Source organism: Talaromyces amestolkiae (genome assembly GCF_001896365.1).
Source record: "Talaromyces amestolkiae strain CIB chromosome Unknown scaffold1.1, whole genome shotgun sequence".
NCBI classification, from domain to species: Eukaryota; Fungi; Ascomycota; class Eurotiomycetes; order Eurotiales; family Trichocomaceae; genus Talaromyces; species Talaromyces amestolkiae.
In genome coordinates this window covers 1790808-1810652 of record NW_024468037.1, presented here as the reverse complement: position 1 = coordinate 1810652, position 19845 = coordinate 1790808, and the positions used below count along the sequence as shown (strand labels likewise).

The 19845-nt window shown below is 47.5% G+C and overlaps 8 protein-coding genes across 8 annotated transcripts; 3 read left to right on the top strand and 5 right to left on the bottom strand.

Annotated features, from left to right (window-relative positions):
* Positions 1-223: 223 nt before the first annotated feature.
* Positions 224-2668, bottom strand: BHQ10_000591 (uncharacterized protein; the record flags this gene model as incomplete). Its single annotated transcript, XM_040878437.1, has 1 exon — positions 224-2668. One exon carries the CDS (start codon positions 2666-2668, stop codon positions 224-226), a length of 2445 nt encoding a protein of 814 aa, XP_040729096.1.
* Positions 2669-3443: 775 nt separating this feature from the next.
* BHQ10_000590 (uncharacterized protein) lies at positions 3444-4241 on the bottom strand (the record flags this gene model as incomplete). Its single annotated transcript, XM_040878426.1, has 2 exons — positions 3444-4097; positions 4188-4241. The coding sequence occupies 2 exons, from the start codon at positions 4239-4241 to the stop codon at positions 3444-3446; spliced, it is 708 nt and encodes a 235-aa protein (XP_040729095.1).
* A 406-nt stretch (positions 4242-4647) lies between these two features.
* Positions 4648-6387, bottom strand: BHQ10_000589 (uncharacterized protein; the record flags this gene model as incomplete). The annotated part of the gene is made up of 1 exon (XM_040878414.1): positions 4648-6387. The coding sequence occupies one exon, from the start codon at positions 6385-6387 to the stop codon at positions 4648-4650; it is 1740 nt and encodes a 579-aa protein (XP_040729094.1).
* Positions 6388-6803: 416 nt separating this feature from the next.
* On the top strand, positions 6804-10559 carry BHQ10_000588 (uncharacterized protein; the record flags this gene model as incomplete). The annotated part of the gene is made up of 4 exons (XM_040878403.1): positions 6804-6841; positions 6896-7055; positions 7107-10215; positions 10267-10559. The coding sequence occupies 4 exons, from the start codon at positions 6804-6806 to the stop codon at positions 10557-10559; spliced, it is 3600 nt and encodes a 1199-aa protein (XP_040729093.1).
* A 718-nt stretch (positions 10560-11277) lies between these two features.
* Positions 11278-12954, bottom strand: BHQ10_000587 (uncharacterized protein; the record flags this gene model as incomplete). Its single annotated transcript, XM_040878392.1, has 1 exon — positions 11278-12954. The coding sequence occupies one exon, from the start codon at positions 12952-12954 to the stop codon at positions 11278-11280; it is 1677 nt and encodes a 558-aa protein (XP_040729092.1).
* Positions 12955-13975: 1021 nt separating this feature from the next.
* Positions 13976-16048, top strand: BHQ10_000586 (uncharacterized protein; the record flags this gene model as incomplete). The annotated part of the gene is made up of 1 exon (XM_040878381.1): positions 13976-16048. One exon carries the CDS (start codon positions 13976-13978, stop codon positions 16046-16048), a length of 2073 nt encoding a protein of 690 aa, XP_040729091.1.
* Positions 16049-16493: 445 nt separating this feature from the next.
* BHQ10_000585 (uncharacterized protein) lies at positions 16494-16936 on the bottom strand (the record flags this gene model as incomplete). Its single annotated transcript, XM_040878370.1, has 3 exons — positions 16494-16647; positions 16709-16734; positions 16814-16936. The coding sequence occupies 3 exons, from the start codon at positions 16934-16936 to the stop codon at positions 16494-16496; spliced, it is 303 nt and encodes a 100-aa protein (XP_040729090.1).
* A 1195-nt stretch (positions 16937-18131) lies between these two features.
* BHQ10_000584 (uncharacterized protein) lies at positions 18132-19500 on the top strand (the record flags this gene model as incomplete). Its single annotated transcript, XM_040878359.1, has 7 exons — positions 18132-18307; positions 18373-18485; positions 18537-18617; positions 18681-19103; positions 19159-19193; positions 19255-19393; positions 19448-19500. The coding sequence occupies 7 exons, from the start codon at positions 18132-18134 to the stop codon at positions 19498-19500; spliced, it is 1020 nt and encodes a 339-aa protein (XP_040729089.1).
* Between the last annotated feature and the right edge of the window lie 345 nt (positions 19501-19845).

Sequence of the window (19845 nt, the reverse complement as noted above, 5' to 3'; positions counted from 1 at the left end):
TCTGTAAACGCCTGCGCCAGCTCGATCTACTTTTTTCCAGAGCTTAGTTGATTCTTTATGAGAAAGCCACCGATTGCGATTCTCCTACAAGCCATTTCTAGCGAATATGTATTATGGATCTCATTTGGTCATAACCTAGGAGTACCCCTGACATGAAGGCATAAAGTGAAGACATAAATAACGCAAAAAGACACGATCCGATCTATGACTCCACCGAGCTAGACTATTTCTTCGAAAAAGGCCACCTCCAGTTCCGAATCTCTTCCGAATCAAGGCCATCCTCAAAAGCCGTGTTTCTAGCTGCAATTTGTAGATTAATAAACTTCTCTCGGACAGCAGAAGCCTTGTTGTGCAACCGTGGGATATTATCAATCGCAGCGATGGCCAGGCTATATCTGTCCGTCTCGTTTCTTACGGCAAGCTCAAAAGGCGTGTCAATATTTCCTTTCTCACGATAGCCACGCACGTGGAGATTCTTTTGACCAGGGCGTCGATAGGTGAGACGGTGAACGAGGAATGGGTAAGAATGGAAGTTGAAGATGATCGGCTTGTCCTCGGTAAAAAGCGCTTTCCATTGCTGGTCTGACATGCCATGTGGGTGCTGATATTCGGGAATCAAGCGGAAGAGATCGACGACGTTTACGAATCTCACTTTGACATCCGGCAGGAACTCACGTAGTAGGGCGGTTGCGGCGAGCGCTTCGTGAGTTGCTACGTCACCGGCAGAGGCTATAACAACATCTGGATCTTCACCTTGGTCGTTGCTGGCCCAATCCCAGATACCTGCACCCTTGGTACAATGCTCGACGGCTTCTTCCATGGAGAGGAACTGAATGTGTTCTTGTTTGTCGGCGACAATGACGTTAACGTAGTTAACGCTGCGGAGACAGTGGTCGGCGACAGACAAGAGCGAGTTTCCATCCGGGGGCAGGTAGATGCGAACGACTTCTGGGCTCTTGTTGGCAACAACATCCAAGAATCCAGGATCTTGGTGCGTAAAGCCATTGTGATCTTGACGCCAGACGGTTGCCGTGAGCAAGATATTGAGCGAAGCAACTTTGACACGCCATTCGACTTCAAGGCACTTCTCAAGCCATTTGCAGTGCTGATTCACCATGGAGTCGATAATGTGGATAAAGGGCTCATAACTGTTTAGCAAGCCATGTCTTCCTGAAAGAATGTAGCCTTCCAGCCAGCCTTCAATGGTATGCTCGCTGAGCATCTCCATGACTCGGCCTTCCGTTGCTAAATTGCCTCCGTCTTTATCTTCGTCAAAGTACGCACCAAGCCAAACCTTCTTGCCTGCCTTGTATACCTCGCCGAGTTTGTTGGATTCCGTCTCGTCAGGGCCAAAAAGACGGAAATTAGTCTGATTCTTTGCAATGACATCCCGCAAAAATTTTGCCATGTTGGTCATGTTTCCAAGGACTGAGACTCCGGGATCGATTTCCTCGACACCATAGGTGCGGAAATCGGGCAGGTCTAACGGCTTACGAAGAAGACCGCCGTTTCCGACTGGGTTGGCGCTCATGCGGGAGTTACCTGTTGGTGCAAGAGCTCTGAGTTCAGCGATGATCTTGCCTTTGTCCGCAAAGAGCTTATCTGGGCCGTAGCTTTTCATCCATGATTCAAGCAACTTCAGGTGATCCGGATTGGTGAGTACATCTGTGATTGGAACTTGGTGTGCTCGCCAGAATCCTTCAAGTCTCTTTCCGTCGACATCTTTAGGGGCAGTCCATCCCTTCGGGGTGCGAAGCACAATCAACGGCCAGCGTGGTCGGAATGCCTTTTTTGATTCTCGAGCTTTCTTCTGGATCTCCTTGATTTCCAAAACACAGTGCTCAAGAGTTGCTGCCATGCTCTGGTGCATACTTTGGGTGTCGCTGCCCTCCACGAAATATGGTGTCCAACCGTAACCGATAAACAACGCTTCGAGCTCTTCGTGGCTGATACGAGCGAGAAGAGTTGGATTGTTGATCTTATAACCATTCAGATGCAAGACAGGGAGGACTGCACCGTCTGTGAGTGGGTTGAGGAACTTCGTGCTGTGCCAACTGGTAGCGAGTGGACCAGTCTCGGCTTCTCCGTCACCGACCATTGTCAGAGCGATCAGATTCGGGTGATCATAGACAGTTCCAAAGGCATGCGAGATCGAGTAACCGAGCTCTCCTCCCTCATGGATACTGCCGGGGGTTTCGGGGGTGGCGTGACTGCCGATACCACCGGGGAAGGAAAATGACTTGAAGAAACGACGCATGCCATCCTCGTCCTCGGACTTGTCTGGGTACACTTCACTGTAGACGCCCTCAAGATATGACTGGGACAGGATACCAGGAGCACCGTGTCCAGGGCCAGAAATGAAAAGTGTATCCAAGCCGTACTTCTTGATGAGACGATTCATGTGAATCCATGTGAAAGATTGGCCAGCGTCTGATCCCCAGTGACCCAGTACACGGTTCTTGATGTGTTCCTTCTTCAGGGGTTCTTTGAGAAGCGGATTATCGCGTAGGTAGAGCATGCCTAGACAGAGGTACAGACTTGCTTTGAAGTATTCGTCCATCTTGCGAACTTCATCTTTGTCAAGTGGCTTGTCGACCTTGACGGTCGACCGAGCTGGTCCATAAGCGGAAATCCTTTGGATGTCGACCTCGACTGCGCTTGTCGCCATATTCCTTACTATTTGATCGGGAGTTGAGATGTTATTGTATGTAGTTGTTCTCTCCTTGTTCTAATGTTGTAGAGGTGCTTGTCGCTCTCTTGGGATTTTGTATTGAGATTCCGCGACTGGTTGGAATAAAAACGAGGAAAAGCTCTACGAGGACCTATGAGCATATATATCTCTGTTAGTAGCCAGAAACACCTACATCATCAAAGTGGCGTGTGGGAGGTCTCAGGAGCTCGTATGTTGGCCCGACATCATCATGCCATGCTATATGCTATGCAACCATCGATTGACCCTGTTTGTCAAGCTGCAAGCTAGGAGAACATTGTCAGTAAGCTCGTCGGCAAGGCCGGAAGAGTCAGTGTGGATATGGCGCTGGACAAATGGCATAAGAGAGAAGAGATGGAAGCCGGTTGAGCTGGGAAGTCTAGAATGGGTCAAGAGTCGCGGGTGACGTAGGAGACTCCCCTCTTTCCTTCGATGCAGCCGTCGTACGGTTACAATCAAGAACAATCAACCTGCAATTTCATGAGCGATTCATTTTTGCACATGCCCGGCTCTAATCTCCCAATCATTTTCTATTCTTTAATCGTCGCCGTTGGGGTGCAAGCAAAGCAAGCCAATCCATGCATATAAAAGCCGAGAGTATCCCGACGCACGGCCGCTAACTGCCGACAGAGTCATCACACCACGGTCTCTCGCAAGGGGCACAGATATCTTCATTCCTTAATTTTAGAAAAGGTGACTATCTACTGAGCAATTTCCAGGAACCGTGCTACCGCTATGCTTCATTTTTGTCCCCCTGCTGAGTAGCTTGGCGAGCAGCCTTCGCATTCCCCTCCAGACCGAGCCGCATAAGCTTATTGTCTCCCGGGATCACCATCTCAAAAGTTTCCCGTATCACCGTATACTGATGATAACCACAGCGAGCAATTGGCAAGGTCTTCTTGACATCCAGAATACCATCCGTCAACACCTCATCCTTGATGTGAACCGCAATCACCCTCCCGATCACTATGTCAACAGTCCCCATGGGCGGATTCCCCGGTAGTCGCGTGGTAGAGTGATATTCACATTCGAATTTGACCGGCGATTCCTTGACCATCGATACATCCATCAGTGTAGCTGGCTCCTTGGATATGTATTGCGACGCCCTTTCGAATTCGTCAACACCATGAGCTAGGTATTCTCCGGTAATGTTGACGGCCTCGCGCAAGTCCCAGGTGGCCATGTTCCAGACGAAATGTTTCGTTTGCTCGGCATTGACGACGGTGTCTTTGCGCTGGATATTGTCAGGCGGCAACATGTTCGAGGAGAACATGACGTATGGCGGGTCAAAGGKGAGATTGTTGAATTGCGAGTATGGTGCTAGATTGTCTTGTCCATCTTTGCTTCGCGTTGATATCCAGCCAATGGGTCGGGGGATCACACATGCCTACGCAGTTGAAAAATAATCAAGCCATAGGTTAGTACAAATTCCAGACGAATCCAATGTGCTACTTATACGGCAAAGGTATACACATACCTTAAAAGGGTCATGAGGTAGGCCGTGGTCTGTGACACCGGGTTGATAGAACATTTTCTATATCGAAGTCTGTTTGGACTTCCAGAATATAATCTTAATCCACCTAGGACTTTTGCTTTCTATTCCAGGTAGAAGTCTTTGGCTGATATCTATTAGTCTGGCATTATTAAGATTTGTAATTGGAGATCACATTGAAATGAGGGGCAGCGTATCTAGCACCAGACTTAATTGCTACTTACACTACTGCATGCCGCTAAAATGCTGGCGTGATGGATCTGATCTAAATCTACGACGAGGTAGCGCTTATTTTTGGTCATGTAATCATTCAGCCTATATCAGCAATGCTAATAGCCTTCAAGTATATACGTATCTGACAAACATATCCCAGTCCAACATTATATGCAAATGCGTAACTCCCAAACCCATCGTTTTTTCCCCGTAGAATGCAATAGTCTTGCCTCTATTTGCGCTTAGTAGCGTTGATAATCTTCTTCTTCACATGTTTTGGCATCTTTTTAGCTCTCTGTTCCCTTTTTTCTTCCTTCACCTTTTGCTTGTGTAAGCGCTTTGCGTCTTTATCCTCGTGCTTCTTGCCACGAGGAGCCTTTTTGGCAAAAGGATCTTCATCATCAGACCCATCGGCACTTTCATCAGAGCCGTCGCTAATGGAGACGCCGCCACTTTGATCAGATTCATCATCTTCTCCAAGCTGTGCCTTGGTCTCAGCTTTGGTCGATGGTATGGCCGCTTTTGATTTGTCGGCCAATAGATCACGATACACAAGGTCGGCGCTTTCGCCATACTGTACTTTTTCAGCGTCTCGCTCAACATCGTAAACCTGTTCGAGTGTTTGTGGAATGTATTGTTGACGGAAGACTGCAGCATCTACGTCGTCCGTAACGCCTTCGGCATCACCGCCATTCTCATCTCTGATCTCAAACAACTTCTGAATCGCGGTAACCATAGATTCATTGTCGCCTCCCACCATCTCTGGGCCTTGGCTGCTAATGATGAATTCAAAGACCACACGCTCAGAAAGAGTGTTGACGCCTTTGCGCCGGAAGAAATCGCTGACGTTCTTGATGTCCATTCGCAGGAACTCCAAGCTGCGCGGGTGGTCATGTTCAACACTTTGACTGACATCAATTATGTAGAGTTTGTTTTTGTGGTATAGAATATTATATTCACTCAAATCGGCATGGACAAGTCGGCATGTTTGATACATGGTACGCATGTAACCAAGTAGTTCCATGTACAACTCCTGCCATCGCGTCTCGGGATCTGGTATATCGAACTCAACATCCTTCAGACGAGGAGCGGGTATTCCTCGCGAATTTCCCAAGAAACCCATCACAAGGACGTGAAGTCGAAGATAAAGCGGCTCAGGACTGGGGATGCCTGCAGAATGTATCCTTCGCAGATTTCGCATCTCCTTCTCGGCCCAGACTTTAACCATGGCCCGGTTATTACTCTTGTCGTAACCCTTTCGGAAGCGGAACTCTCCAGTAACATATTTGTCGCGGTCTTTAAACACTAATATGCTGGTTTTGTAGACCTTGATTGCTCGCTGTAAGGTCTGGACATCACCTTCCTCATCCCGTATCGTTACAGCATGGTACACATTCGCTTCTTTTCCGGTAGAAAGACAGCCATTAATTTCCGAGACCAGATTCCTGTTGATCATTTGCAAGAGAATCATTCTTGTGCGTGGATCCAACACCTGCTCTGATGTAGCACGATCACTCTTATCCACTGTTCTTCCATCCTTTCCCCTAAATCCCGACTGTTGGTCGTCGAGTTTGATCTTGGCGGCATGTTTCGAAAGCGACGTGATTTGATCATCCACAGCAGCGGCGACATTTGCCTTGGGCTTCTGAGGGTTGGTCTTTGGGTATGATGATTTCGGCACATTGGCATCTGCCATGGCCTCGTTCAGCCGGCGCTGACGGTTGTATGACTTCGTAAAGTCATTTGGGTTCGCAGAGCTAAAGTCTTCTTCTAGATCCTCTTCGAAAATATCGTCGTAGTATTCATCTTCTTCCTCGTCAACTTCCTCGCCCGCTTGTGGTGCGTTCGTGTCTTGTGCATTATCGACTGCGGGGTCGACTGGCGTGTTGTTGATGTAGCCTGTGTTTGGGACGAACTGATGTGGTGGAAGCTGGCCGTCAGCTAAGCCATGAGTAGCACCGCCTGACTCCATCTTTTGATTCAAAAGCTAGTCCGTGAAAGAAAGATTTGAGTCAAATCAACTGCTGTGATCTGGTGTGCAAAGAAAAGGAAAAAAAAGTATATGGCCAAATCGGGTTAATCGATAAGGAAGTGGCGGACCCCGCGGTCTTGGCGCCCGACGACCGAAAGGGAAAGCACTTTGTCCCTTTTGGTAAGGCGGTGTGGGCCAGCAACGCGAATCCCGGGTCTTGCACTCCAGGCACGCGTCGCACCTACTAAGACAAGGTCAAGCAGTGTTGAGTTCAAGTATCTGGCTTTATCGAGGTGCACCGTGCTGCTACAAACAGATACGCGACTTGAAGCCAGCACTTCTTCTGTTTTGTCTGCTTCGGTGATGCTTTAGTCTTTCAAAGTCAACACGATACCGTCGCGTGTCTCCTTGTCACGATGTATATCAAGCAAATTATCATCCAGGGCTTCAAGAGGTGAGATACCCTGCGCCTATCTAGAGAAATATGTGTTTACTGAGAGCGTCATAGTTACAAGGACCAAACGGTCATCGAACCATTCTCGCCCAAACACAATGTCATCGTCGGCCGTAACGGTTCGGGCAAGAGTAACTTTTTCGCCGCTATTCGATTCGTGCTGAGCGATGCATACACACAAATGGGTCGTGAGGAGCGTCAGGCTCTTCTCCATGTAGGTGACTATGTATCTTTTTTGCGCAGCATTTTTTTGATAAGTGAATAGGAAGGTTCTGGTTCCGCCGTCATGTCAGCATACGTCGAGGTGATATTCGATAACTCCGACGAGCGGTTTCCCACCGGCAAGCCTGAACTCGTACTTCGCAGAACTATCGGACTGAAAAAAGACGAATATACTCTGGACCACAAAAATGCCACGAAAGCGGACGTCATGAATCTCCTGGAATCAGCTGGCTTTTCACGATCAAATCCTTACTACATTGTACCTCAGGGGCGAGTCACCACACTGACAAACATGAAAGATTCGGAACGTCTTGTGTTGCTGAAGGAGGTCGCTGGTACACAAGTCTACGAAGCCCGACGAGCCGAATCACTCAAAATCATGAACGAGACGAATAACAAAAGAGCCAAGATTGACGAACTTCTCGATTACATCAACGAGCGACTGGGTGAGCTAGAAGAGGAGAAAGACGAGCTACGGAATTACCAAGAACAGGACCGCGAACGCCGATGCCTGGAGTACACTATCTACTCTCGCGAACAACAGGAGATCGCCAATGCGCTTGATAGCCTTGAAGGCCAAAGACAAACTGGTGTCGAGGATACAGATGTCAACCGCGAACACTTCATACAAGGCGAGAAGGAACTGTCTCAAATTGATTCCGAAATTGCTCAATGCAAACAACAAATAGAGTTTCTGAAAGTTGATAAGGCGCAATTGGAAGATGAACGCCGTGAGGCTTCTCGTGCCCTCGCTCAGGTCGAATTGCAGGAGAAAGCATTGAAAGATAATCAATCCGCTGCTCAAAAATTGAAGGCTCGATATGAAAATGACTTGAATGCAGTCCAGACTGCCATTAGTCAGCGCGAAAGTGAACTCCAAACGATCCTACCCCAATTCAATGCTGCCAAGGAACAAGAGGATGCTGTGAAGTTGCAATTGGATCAAGCCGAAACGTCCAGGCAAAGGATTTATGCAAAGCAAGGTCGAAATTCTCGCTTCAAGAGCAAGTCTGAGAGGGACAAGTGGCTTCAGAAAGAAATTCAAGAAACGAAAAACTCCATCAAGGCTGTTAATGCAGTCAAAGCACAGACTACTGAAGACATCGAAGACCTTCAGAAGACTATTGAGTCGCTCGAACCTGAAATTGAAAATCTTCGGAAACAAATTGATGGAAGAGGAGATGCGATCCAGTCAATTGAGCAGGAGATCCAGAATGCTAAAGATGAGAGAGATCGTCTTATGGACCAACGAAAGGAATTATGGAGAGAAGAAGCTCGCTTGGATTCAGTATTGTCGAATTCGTCCCAAGAGGTAGACAGGGCTGAACGCAGCCTTTCACATATGATGGACAATAACACTAGCCGCGGCATGGCAGCCGTAAGAAGGATCAAGCGCCAACACAATCTGGAAGGGGTTTATGGGACCTTGGCTGAGCTTCTTGAGGTGAACGAACGTTATCGAACGGCCGTGGAGGTGACGGCCGGGACAAGTCTATTCCACTACGTCGTCGATACTGATGAAACGGCTACAAAGGTCCTTGAAATACTACAGAAAGAGAAAGCGGGTCGAGTGACATTTATGCCATTGAACCGCCTGAAACCTCGCCCTGCAAACGTACCCAAGGCAAGCGACACCATTCCAATGATTGAAAAGCTGCAATACGACCCACAATATGAAAAGGCCTTTCAACAGGTCTTTGGCAAGACCATTATCTGCCCAAACCTGCAGGTAGCATCACAGTATGCGCGAAGTCACGGTGTCAACGCTATCACTCCAGAAGGTGATAGATCTGATAAGCGCGGTGCATTGACAGGTGGTTTCCACGACTCTCGTCAATCCCKCCTTGAAGCAGTTAAGGCAGTGACTAAGTGGCGTGATGAATTCGAGTCTAAGAAGAATCGTGCAAGCGAGATCCGAAGGGACTTGGAAAAGCTTGACCAACAAGTTACCCAGGCCGTGGGCGAGTTACAAAAGCTCGAGCAGCGCAAACATCAGTTCCACGGCAACAGTGGCCCGCTGCGACAAGAGCTCCGTAGCAAACGTGAACTACTACAGAATAAAAACGACAATCTAGATGCCAAACAACGAGCTCTTCGCAATATTGAGAACAACTTGACCGCTCTAGACGGCCAAGTTAGTGCATTGGAAGCTGAAATCTCATCTGGCTTCCAAAAGGCTCTTACCGCGGACGAAGAAAAGGAGCTTGAATCTTTGGGTGTTACTGCACAGAGCCTACGACGTCAATATGCTGATTTGTCTAGTCAGCGTAGTGAACTTGAGGCTCGAAAATCCGTGTTAGAAGTGGAATTGCGTGAAAACCTCTACCCACGACTAGACCAACTCAGCAGTCCTGATGTCGACATGGGTGACGATAATTCCCAAGGTACCCTGAAAGAAGCACAACGGCAGATGAAGAAATTACAAAGCTCTTTGGGAAAGATCACACAGCGGCTAGCTGAAGTTGATCAGTCCATTTCCGAGGCCAACACACAAGTTGGCCAACTTGAGGGCCGCAAGACGGAAGTGCGCAACAATCTGGAAGCACTAGCCAAATCGATTGAGAAACATCAGCGACGTATGGAAAAGAGCATGCAAAAGAAAGCGGCGCTGACCAAGCAAGCCGCCGAATGTAGCGCCAATATTCGTGACCTTGGTGTGCTTCCGGATGAAGCATTTACGAAGTACAACAAGACTGACTCCAATACCGTTGTCAAGAAACTACACAAGGTCAATGAGTCGTTGAAGAAGTACTCTCACGTCAACAAAAAGGCTTTTGAGCAGTACAACAATTTCACGAAGCAACGCGAGACCCTCACGAAGCGAAGGGAGGAACTTGACGCAAGTCAAAAATCGATTGATGAGCTTATCATGGTACTGGATCAGCGCAAGGATGAAGCCATCGAGCGTACATTCAAGCAAGTCTCGCGTGAATTCCATAACGTTTTTGAAAAGCTCGTACCTGCAGGTCGTGGACGACTCGTTATTCAACGCAAGACTGATCGTGCTCTTCGCACGGACAACGAGATCGAATCCGAAGATGAGGACCGACGGGAGAGCGTGGAAAACTATGTTGGTGTAGGTATCAGCGTCAGCTTCAATAGTAAGCATGACGAGCAGCAACGTATTCAGCAACTAAGTGGTGGACAAAAGAGTATGTTTCCTTCGTCTTTTCCAAAGAAATACTTTACTGACGTGACAATAGGTCTGTGTGCCCTCGCTCTCGTCTTTGCTATTCAAGCCTGTGATCCCGCTCCATTCTATCTGTTTGACGAAATCGATGCCAATCTAGACGCTCAATACCGTACTGCCGTGGCTCAGATGTTGCAGTCCATCTCCGATTCTACAAACGGTCAGTTCATCTGCACGACATTCCGACCTGAAATGTTGCATGTCGCAGAGAAATGCTATGGTGTCAGCTTCCGCAACAAAGCTAGTACTATCGATGTTGTCTCGAAGGAGGAGGCTCTCAAGTTCGTGGAAGAGCAAAAGTCGTAATCGGCTCCGATTGCTTAGATCTGTATCAAGAGAGAAGTGGTGGCTACGTCCGGCGTTTGTTGACCTCGGTTTTCTTGCTTTCTATCTTATTCCTCTATCTATATCCCGTTTCTTCTACTTTTTTGTATGATGGATGTCCTTTTATTTTTGCTTTCGTGTACGTATAGGGCGCGTAGTTGATATGCACTTTCAAGTTCGCTTGCTCAAACCATTCCGTCTTGCGAACAGTACAAGATTGCATCAATATCAATACCCAACGCGGTCAGCTATATGTAAGCATAGAGTTTTGCCGCACAAGTATATCGATAAAGGGAAAGGAAGAGTAGCCTCATCCTATGAATCTCGATATTATTACTTTCGCTCTCTTCTAAAATCTAGTAACTATCCCATCAGAGCTCTCTTTGATCTTCATATCACGACGCTTGGTGGTCTCTCAGATCCGATGGCTTACATCACCGCCTTTTTTGTTTCGATCCAAGGAAGGAGTATGCGTGAATCGGATCAAGGACACACGACGGATCTGCGTCTGAAGAAACAGATATGTTGTTTTCATCACCTGGGAAGATTGGGTGCTCTTAGCGAGCACAGGAAATTTTTAAGGTACCTTATTGGTGCAATGTAGTACGGCCCCATTGCTCCCATCATCAAGGAAGTGGGCATTTGTCGGTGTAATCTGAGTTATAAATAGTATAAGGGCTTAATATAGCAAGATTGACGTTCATTGAAGACCATCTTCCTTGGCTCGGGCTTTCAACCGGCCTATAGCCTCATCGACAATATGCTTCGGCAGATCAGGTATATAGTCATCACCGTCTATCGACTCTTCGTCCTCAATAGCAGTCCCTTCTACAGGAACTTCATCACCATCGTCCTGGCCCGTTACGGCAGGKAGTTTGCCGCCAGATAATTTTGAAAACTTGATTCTCATCGGAGCACGGCTAAGGCCTGGCCATATGTCTGATGGAAGATAATCCCCCTGTTCGACCCTGAACGCTTCGCGGGCATTGATATCCTCCTCATATAGCTGGTCGAGCTTGATACGGGTCTCTCGTAAGACACGTTCGATGCCCTGACGCATGTGTTTTCGGCGCGATACTTCAAGAATAAGACCATCATAGGCATCGAGGAACCCAAGATATAGGGACCGTAGATCGACAAGATCTGCCATGCCAGTCCGTATGCGCTCGTGCTCCTCGTTCCAAACATGTGTGAAAGCGTGTGCTTGTGAGATAAACTCAGGTAGACGGGAAGTCGACAGAGTGGAAAGATGATCAAAAACCTCTGTAGTGGCATTATATACAGTGGTCACGGAATCTCGATGTGAAAGGATACTCTCCAAAATAGTTTCCATCTCGCTACTTCGTTCCTGAATTTCAAGCACGACGTCCTCTGCCTCCGCAGCATCCTTCGTAAGGACGCCTAACATATCTTCGTAGTCCGAGTCGGTCATTGGGTCAACGGTGTCATTCGCACTGGGGTCAGCGTCGTCTGCTGTCTCTTCCGTGTGGGGAACATTAAGTCCCTGAGGCATATCCCCAGTGATAGAACGCGCGACAGCCCCTCCGCCTTCTGTGTGTTTTACGGCAGTCACACATCGATCAAAATGATGTACCAAAGACTCAAGTAAGTCCGCCATCTCCTGAGCGTGAGACTCTAATGATCGTAGCATGGGTGGTATGCTTGATGGAGACACTAATGCAGGGCTGGATGCGCTTGGAGAAGACGCTGAAAGTGAGGAGCGTGAAGAGGCCAGCTCCATTGTAGTACGATATCTACCCAGGGCATGTTGTAGTGCGCGTAGTTCCTCATCGAAACTCGAGCTAGAGGTGTCTAGCTGAGACTGAGCCGCGGTAGTTCGGTCTATGGCAGCTTTTAGGATTACTTGCAGCTCTTCTACACCGCGTTCGTCCACAAAATCATGAAGGCTTTTCGGCTCTTCGCCTTCTGGACGGAAGGAAGGGTGGACAACTGTTTGCCGTAGCTTGTCTAGTGTTTGACGTAAACGACCGTCAACATCATCGAGCTGTGTCAGCACGGCAGCGAAGTCGGCACGTCCCCGGTGGGAAATATTCTCAATTTCACCCCGAACATTATATAGCAATCGAATTTGGTTCTTTTGGCCCCGTCTGAGAAAACCTGTTTTGGCAGATAATACAACGCTTTCCTCTAAAGCATTTCGAGCTGTGTTGACTATTTCATCCGCCCGAGATACATGGTATATGGACGACAAAGACCGTTTCGCAGCGACGAGATACGAGATTAAGGTGTCCAATTGGGATTTAGGCTCTTCGGCTAATGGATGAGAGTCGTGGGCGGCTTCTCTTTGTGGGCCTGGATTGATGGACTGTGATTTGGATTGAGGCGGTGAGGATGTTTCAGCAGAGGATTGCGACATTTCGGACTATATGAGTCAATTTCAATCAATCAGGATGCATGGAAAAGGAAATAGTCATTGGCCAAGTTGATAAATCGAGAGATCTTCTGGCAGGCCCAAATAGTCAAGGCTGGCAGGCAGTGAAAGTCGAATAAACACTCAAAAAGGGAGTTGATGCTAGCACATGGCTGTTGAAGACGTGCTTTGGTGATGAATTTCGATACCGACTCTCGTCGAATGAGTTGTCAGCGAGCTTCGAGAGCTATGTGCAAGCTTCTGGATGACTTCCGGGGACTCCGTAGATCAATCACATTTCGTGATTCATAGCTCCACAGGCCAGGGATCATAAGTCTCAGGGGGGATTTCAAATTCGTTGGATGGATGACGACGTCTAACAGGGAAGTGAGTTATGTAGCTCGGCAGACAGGAGGCTGTAAAGCTGAAGCTTGAGATAAGGATAGCCGGAAGTCACGGGACATGTTCCGAAATCCAATCCGGGGAAAGAACGCACCGGTGGGCCTCCTGCCCAAAGAGGACAAAAGCCAGCCGATGGCGTGACTGCCATTTTTGCAAGGCGGCAAGGCAGCTGCGATGGCGTGATTTTGCTGTGATTGGCTACGCATAGATTTCTGCCAGATTGCATGGCGATATCAGCCAAACCTCGCACGTGATTCCATCCGGGTACTCGCTCTTACTGTGAGTTCTACAATCACGCCAGACTGTCGGACTCCGTCGTCAACTACCACCCCTAGTTAATGACTGAGTCAACGCCACTGACAAATCCAGATGGTCCTTTATCTACCATCGCAGCCATCTCCTGGAATGTACAGGCATATTTGTTGCGACTGTCTTGTGTGGCTTTTCACTTAAATCCCCGGTTGCCCGTTCAGCTCGGTTTACTTTCTCCGCTCGCCGCTACCTCTACTGTTTTGCGATAAGACAATCTCACAACGACTACTTACTCGACTTGACCGCTTCCGCGGGGGATACACACCTTTGCGCTATTCGACTAATACCACATATCGGGTCCAACTTGCCAGGTATGCCCGACGAGCATTCGACGTTGCAGGATGCGAAGGAATCCCTTTTCAACCCGACTCCCCGCAAACAAGGCCTACCAGAAGACAACATGATGACTCCATACAATGGCGTACGGTCGATTTTCGACAACTCTTCCGGATCACATCAATTGACCGACGACAACACGAACCAAGAACGAGCACTATCTAAAGCGAAACTGGCCGACGAAAACATTGCTCCCTTCCTGGCCAAACACATCCCAAGCCAATATGCTCCCCTTGGAACGGACACCAGCAAATCCGCAGGACCTCCGCCCAAGTACATGAACTCGAGATACTGTTACCGCCACAGGCCCGATCTGAAATGCCGCAGACAAGCCGATGAACCGTCCATGGATCACCTGCAATGGGTACGTTCATCTCAGTCGGACATTTGGCCGGTGGATAGCAATACTAATGAAGAAAAGGAGTTGCAATCTCTTCCACAAAGCGATCAACAAGGGATAGCTCACGTGTGGTCCTTGTTCTCGGCTGCCCCCGCAAAACAGCGAGAGCTTATGCTTCGGGGCATTCTCGCGCAATGCTGCTTTCCTCAGCTGTCCTTGATATCCAGCAGCGTACGAGACCTCATCCGTATCGATTTCATCACTGCGCTACCGCCTGAAATCTCTTTCAAAATTCTCTCCTACCTCGACACCGCTTCCCTTTGCCGTGCTGCTCAAGTATCCCGAGGCTGGAAATGTTTGGCCGACGACGATGTTGTTTGGCACCGAATGTGCGAACAACACATTCATCGCAAATGTACAAAATGTGGATGGGGATTACCGTTGCTTGAACGAAAACGATTACGGGCTTCCAAGGAACAAATCGAGAAACGTGCCTTGGGTGTTCCCGTATCCCCCGAGTCATCTGCAACTGCACAAGCGGTTGATGCAACCTCGGGTGTGAAGCGTCCGGCCGAAGACTTAGAAGCGTCCGACTCTCAGATTGTTAAACGTCAATGCTTGCCAACAGAGGAAGATACCGATCTCTACAAAACTAACTTTCGACCCTGGAAGGATGTTTACAAGGACCGATTTAAGGTTGGCACGAATTGGAAATACGGTCGATGCTCGGTCAAAGTCTTCAAAGGTCATACCAATGGAGTCATGTGTCTTCAATTCGAGGACAATATCCTTGCCACGGGCTCCTATGATACGACTATTAAAATATGGGACATGGAGACCGGTGAGGAACTTCGCACTCTTACTGGACACACTTCCGGTATTCGTTGCTTGCAATTTGATGATACAAAACTCATCAGCGGAAGTATAGACCGCACTTTGAAGGTCTGGAACTGGCGAACTGGTGAATGCATTTCCACGTATACTGGGCATCTCGGTGGTATAATAGGATTGCATTTTCAAAACAGCATCTTGGCCTCAGGATCAACTGATAAAACTGTCAAGATCTGGAACTTTGAGGACAAGTCTACCTTTCTCCTAAGAGGCCACTCCGACTGGGTCAATGCTGTTCGTGTCGACAGCAGCTCACGAACTGTGCTCTCCGCCTCAGACGATTGCACAGTGAAATTGTGGGATCTTGACTCTAAACAATGCATCCGAACCTTCCAAGGTCATGTGGGCCAAGTGCAACAAGTCATTCCTCTGCCGAGAGAATTCGAGTTTGAAGAGGATCATGATGCCGGTCACGAAGAAGACAGCAACGCGTCCGTATCCGGAGATGAATCGCCCTTTAGCCAAATCTCCTGCTCACCAAACACGACCTTTTTTGAAGGCGACCGCCCTGCACCTCCGCGGTACATCCTTACCAGCGCTCTTGACTCGACCATCCGTTTATGGGAAACGTACACCGGGCGTTGCCTTCGAACCTTCTTTGGACATTTGGAAGGTGTTTGGGCATTGTCTGCCGATACTCTGCGCATTGTATCGGGTGCCGAAGATCGAATGGTCAAGATTTGGGACCCGAGGACTGGTAAATGCGAACGCACATTTACTGGACATTCCGGCCCAGTCACCTGCGTTGGTTTGGGTGACAGCTGTTTTGTGACTGGAAGCGAAGACTGCGAAGTCCGCATCTACAGTTTCAAAAACTAGTTTTCTTCTTAACATATCTTTGCTTTTATTTTTCTTCTCCCACCCAGTGTGGGTTCATTTATACCCCGGTCAGCATTGCGAAGGTTTGACGATTATGTTATTTGGTCGTCATGTTGTTTTATAAGTCTCAATGGTAGTGAGATTTGGTTTCTTTGGAAGGATGGGAAGGCATTCGTAGGAATAAAGGCGTTTTACTTTTATGTATATCACTTGTGGGGCGTTGTCTACACGTACGGGAATATTGGTACGGGAAAAAAGGGTGCTTATCTTGCAAAAAAATATTGATTTTTTACTGAACATAGCGGACTTTTATGTCTAATATCAATATCATTTTCAAACATACAAGCTCTTAAAGTACCTAACCTACTACGTACCTGTTGGGACAGTCTTATCATACACAGCAGACTGTACTCAAATGTGAATATGGCCATCCACATGTGTCAAGTCAGCGTTTCAGAAGATATTTGACCTCCCTCATCCAATGAGGCTTCTTATGCGGAAAATTCTCCTTTTTAGGCTGCGGTATATCGTCAATGTCCAACAACGAGGCCTTTAGGAAGACTGTCCCCGGAGCCGCGAGGACGAGTGACAATATCGGGCTGTAAAAATTGAAGTCAGGGCATTGAGCTGGATTCAAGGTCCGATAAGAATGATGCTTACCTCCCACAGGTACCACAGAATTGCCGCTGAAATGGAGATGTGTTAGCGAAAGTGGTCTTCAATGTTCTCATCGGTTCAGCAGATAGCTCAAATATTTATGCATACCTCTATAACACCTCCGTTGGCAGTGTTCTTGTCTGTATACTTTCGTAGAACGTTCTCGGGGTCATGGACCACAATGTCAGATTCGTTGAGGAGAAAGTTGACTGATGATACTATTTCCGACATGGTTAGCCAAACTGGTCTCGAAATTCCATTACAATACACAGGTGATCTCGAGCCAGGACTGAATCAACCGTCTACCGATACAAAAGAAAGGCGAGGACTTACAACCGCCTGATCTTCGACAATTGTCACTATAAACAAGCTGTTAGCCAACGAAATCAAAAAGTCATGCTTTCTATTCAGAATTCTGCTAATACTTACCAGTAGCACAAAATACAGCCATCGGGGACTTTGTCAAGGGTTACTCGAATGCTGCCACAGTTGCATTGGCCGTCTACCGTCATGGCGACTATAGATAGACTTGACAGTCTCGTCTTTGGMCAAAACTCAGATATGGAAGTTGAAGAATTATTTTGAGGTTGATGTCGTTTGCTGGTAGCAAAGATGAGAAAGATCAGTGGTTTGTGTCAAGCTGGTATGGAGGACGAGTTACTGGAGATTGAAATTATCATGCGATAAAGAGCGAGCTCATGGGACTTTTATGTATCTCAAGGGTGGCTTAACAACAATTCTACTTCTATCTTCTCGAAACCTCACTCGGCTCTAGAGTAAGGTTTCAAGCTTTGTTGTTGCTACAAACGCCTGCATATCCGCTGTGTCGCTGTATGGCAAAATCTTTTCCTCGTTGTCAGACACAGGGCGTACATCCGAGATTATAAATCCAGTCAATCGTCTTTATGACATTATAGGTATTGTGATATACAGATCGCGCGAGTCACCTAGATCTACACGATGATTCGCTGTGATCCGGGGTAGCCGGAGTTCCGAATAGGACCACGGAAGCACCTACACAGTGATAAAATCGCACTTGTACATACAGACTTTAAGAAGGGGACTGATCATGGGTATAATTAACGTACCAATAGTCAAGCTCCTGATTGGTGACGCTGTTGAAATGGATCGTTTGAGCGCATCATCACGACAGAATGCAGACACTTCTCGAATTAGGGCTAGACAAAACTCCGGTTACTCCTTTGGGTAATTGGTTGCTCCTGCAACTCCAATCCTCTAGACGCTTTATTTGTTGTATCGTATGATAATGTCTTTGTGTCACAGAGGATTATAAATCATGAGCTTCACCTCATAGATCTCGATTCAATTTTTTCATTTTCTTGACAGACATCAGTTTTCATCTTGATCACTCGGAGTCTTCCGGGATACATATAGAAGTCACCCCAACCATCTGATTGAATTAAAAATGAGTCTACCAAAAACATTCCGACAGGCCGTTTTCAAAGAGGCCGGTGGTCCATTGGTCATCGAAGAGGCCAGTTTTACCCCTCCTGCTCAGGGCGAGATCCTGGTCCAAGTCGAGGCATGCGGAGTATGCTTCTCGGATACTATCACACAACATGACTATATGGGAGGCGGATTGTATGATTACATTGTATCTCAGCTGAGGAATAGAGACTAATCATTGCTCGGTTTTTGTTTCATAGTCCACAGGTTCCAGGTCATGAGATAATCGGAAAAGTTGTTGCTGTTGGGAGTGGGGTCTCGGGATGGACGGTTGGTGATCGTGTCGGTGGTGGATGGCATGGAGGACATGATGGTATGCATTTCCTTGAAGGGTGCAAATGAACCGTTATAACGTCTATCGCAGGTACATGCACAGCTTGCAGGACTGGTCATTACCAAATGTGCGATAACCAGCTTGTTAATGGAGTAACACGAGGAGGTGGATGTATGTCAATTCTTTTCATCATCTCAAAGCAGCAATCAACATCTTGATTGACATCAACAACAGACGCTGAATACTGCACCATCCGCTCCGAGGCCGCTGTGCGCATCCCCCCAGACGTCGATGCAGCAACATACGCCCCCATGCTCTGCGCCGGCGTAACAGTCTTCAACTCTATGCGTCAGATGCAGATACCCCCCGGCTCAACGGTTGCCATTCAAGGGCTCGGCGGTCTGGGACATCTCGCTTTACAATATGCTAACAAATTCGGATACCGTGTCGTGGCGCTCTCACGGGATAGTAAAAAGGAGAAGTTTGCTAGGCAGCTTGGTGCGCATGAGTATATTGATGGAAGCAAAGAGGATATTGGCGAAGCGCTGCAGAAGTTGGGAGGAGCTTCATTGATTGTGTCGACTGCGCCTGACAAGGCCTCTATTACTCCATTGTTGAGCGGACTTGGGATTAAGGGGAAGTTGCTTATTTTGTCCAGTAAGTACGCTCTCAGATGTCTTCTGAAAAGCATGGTTCTAATTGCTCAACATAGTTGTCAACGATCTTCCAGTGAATACAGGGATCCTGGTTAGTACACCCCGAAACGTTGCAACGAGGCGGCTATTGTGCTAACAGACTCTCAATCAAGATGCGATACGGATCTTCAGTCCATTCATGGCCAAGTGGACACGCAATCGACTCCGAAGAGGCAATCCAGTTTGCCGGCTTGCAAGATATCAAGTGTATGGTCGAGACGTTTCCTCTAGAGAAAGCCAATGAGGCTTATGGTAAGATACTTATTTACCTACATATCTCTGTAGTTTATTGCTGATGTCTTGTAGATGCTATGTTGAAGGGAAGCGTTCGATTTCGCTCAGTTATCAAGATGAACTAGGAATGATTTACGAATGTCAATGAAGAAAGTCTGCTTGTGGAAGGTATACGATATGATAGTCTTGAATGTGTCATATTGGGGGAGTGCCTCGATGTCCATGATATAGTAGCAATGAGAAAGGTACTGAATCGTTGAGGGATTAATCAATAAAATTGATGGCAGTGGGATTAATATTGTGTCTCATTCCGCAAGCTTAGATAACGGCCATCAAATGTGCTGAAATAAAGAATAAAGACACAGAAACAGTGTGGTACAGTAAACAGAAGGCCCCCTTTTCATTGATATCAGGTTAGATGTTATTCATATAAACTAAAACTTTAAATTTAAGAATCAGAAATCGGAAGC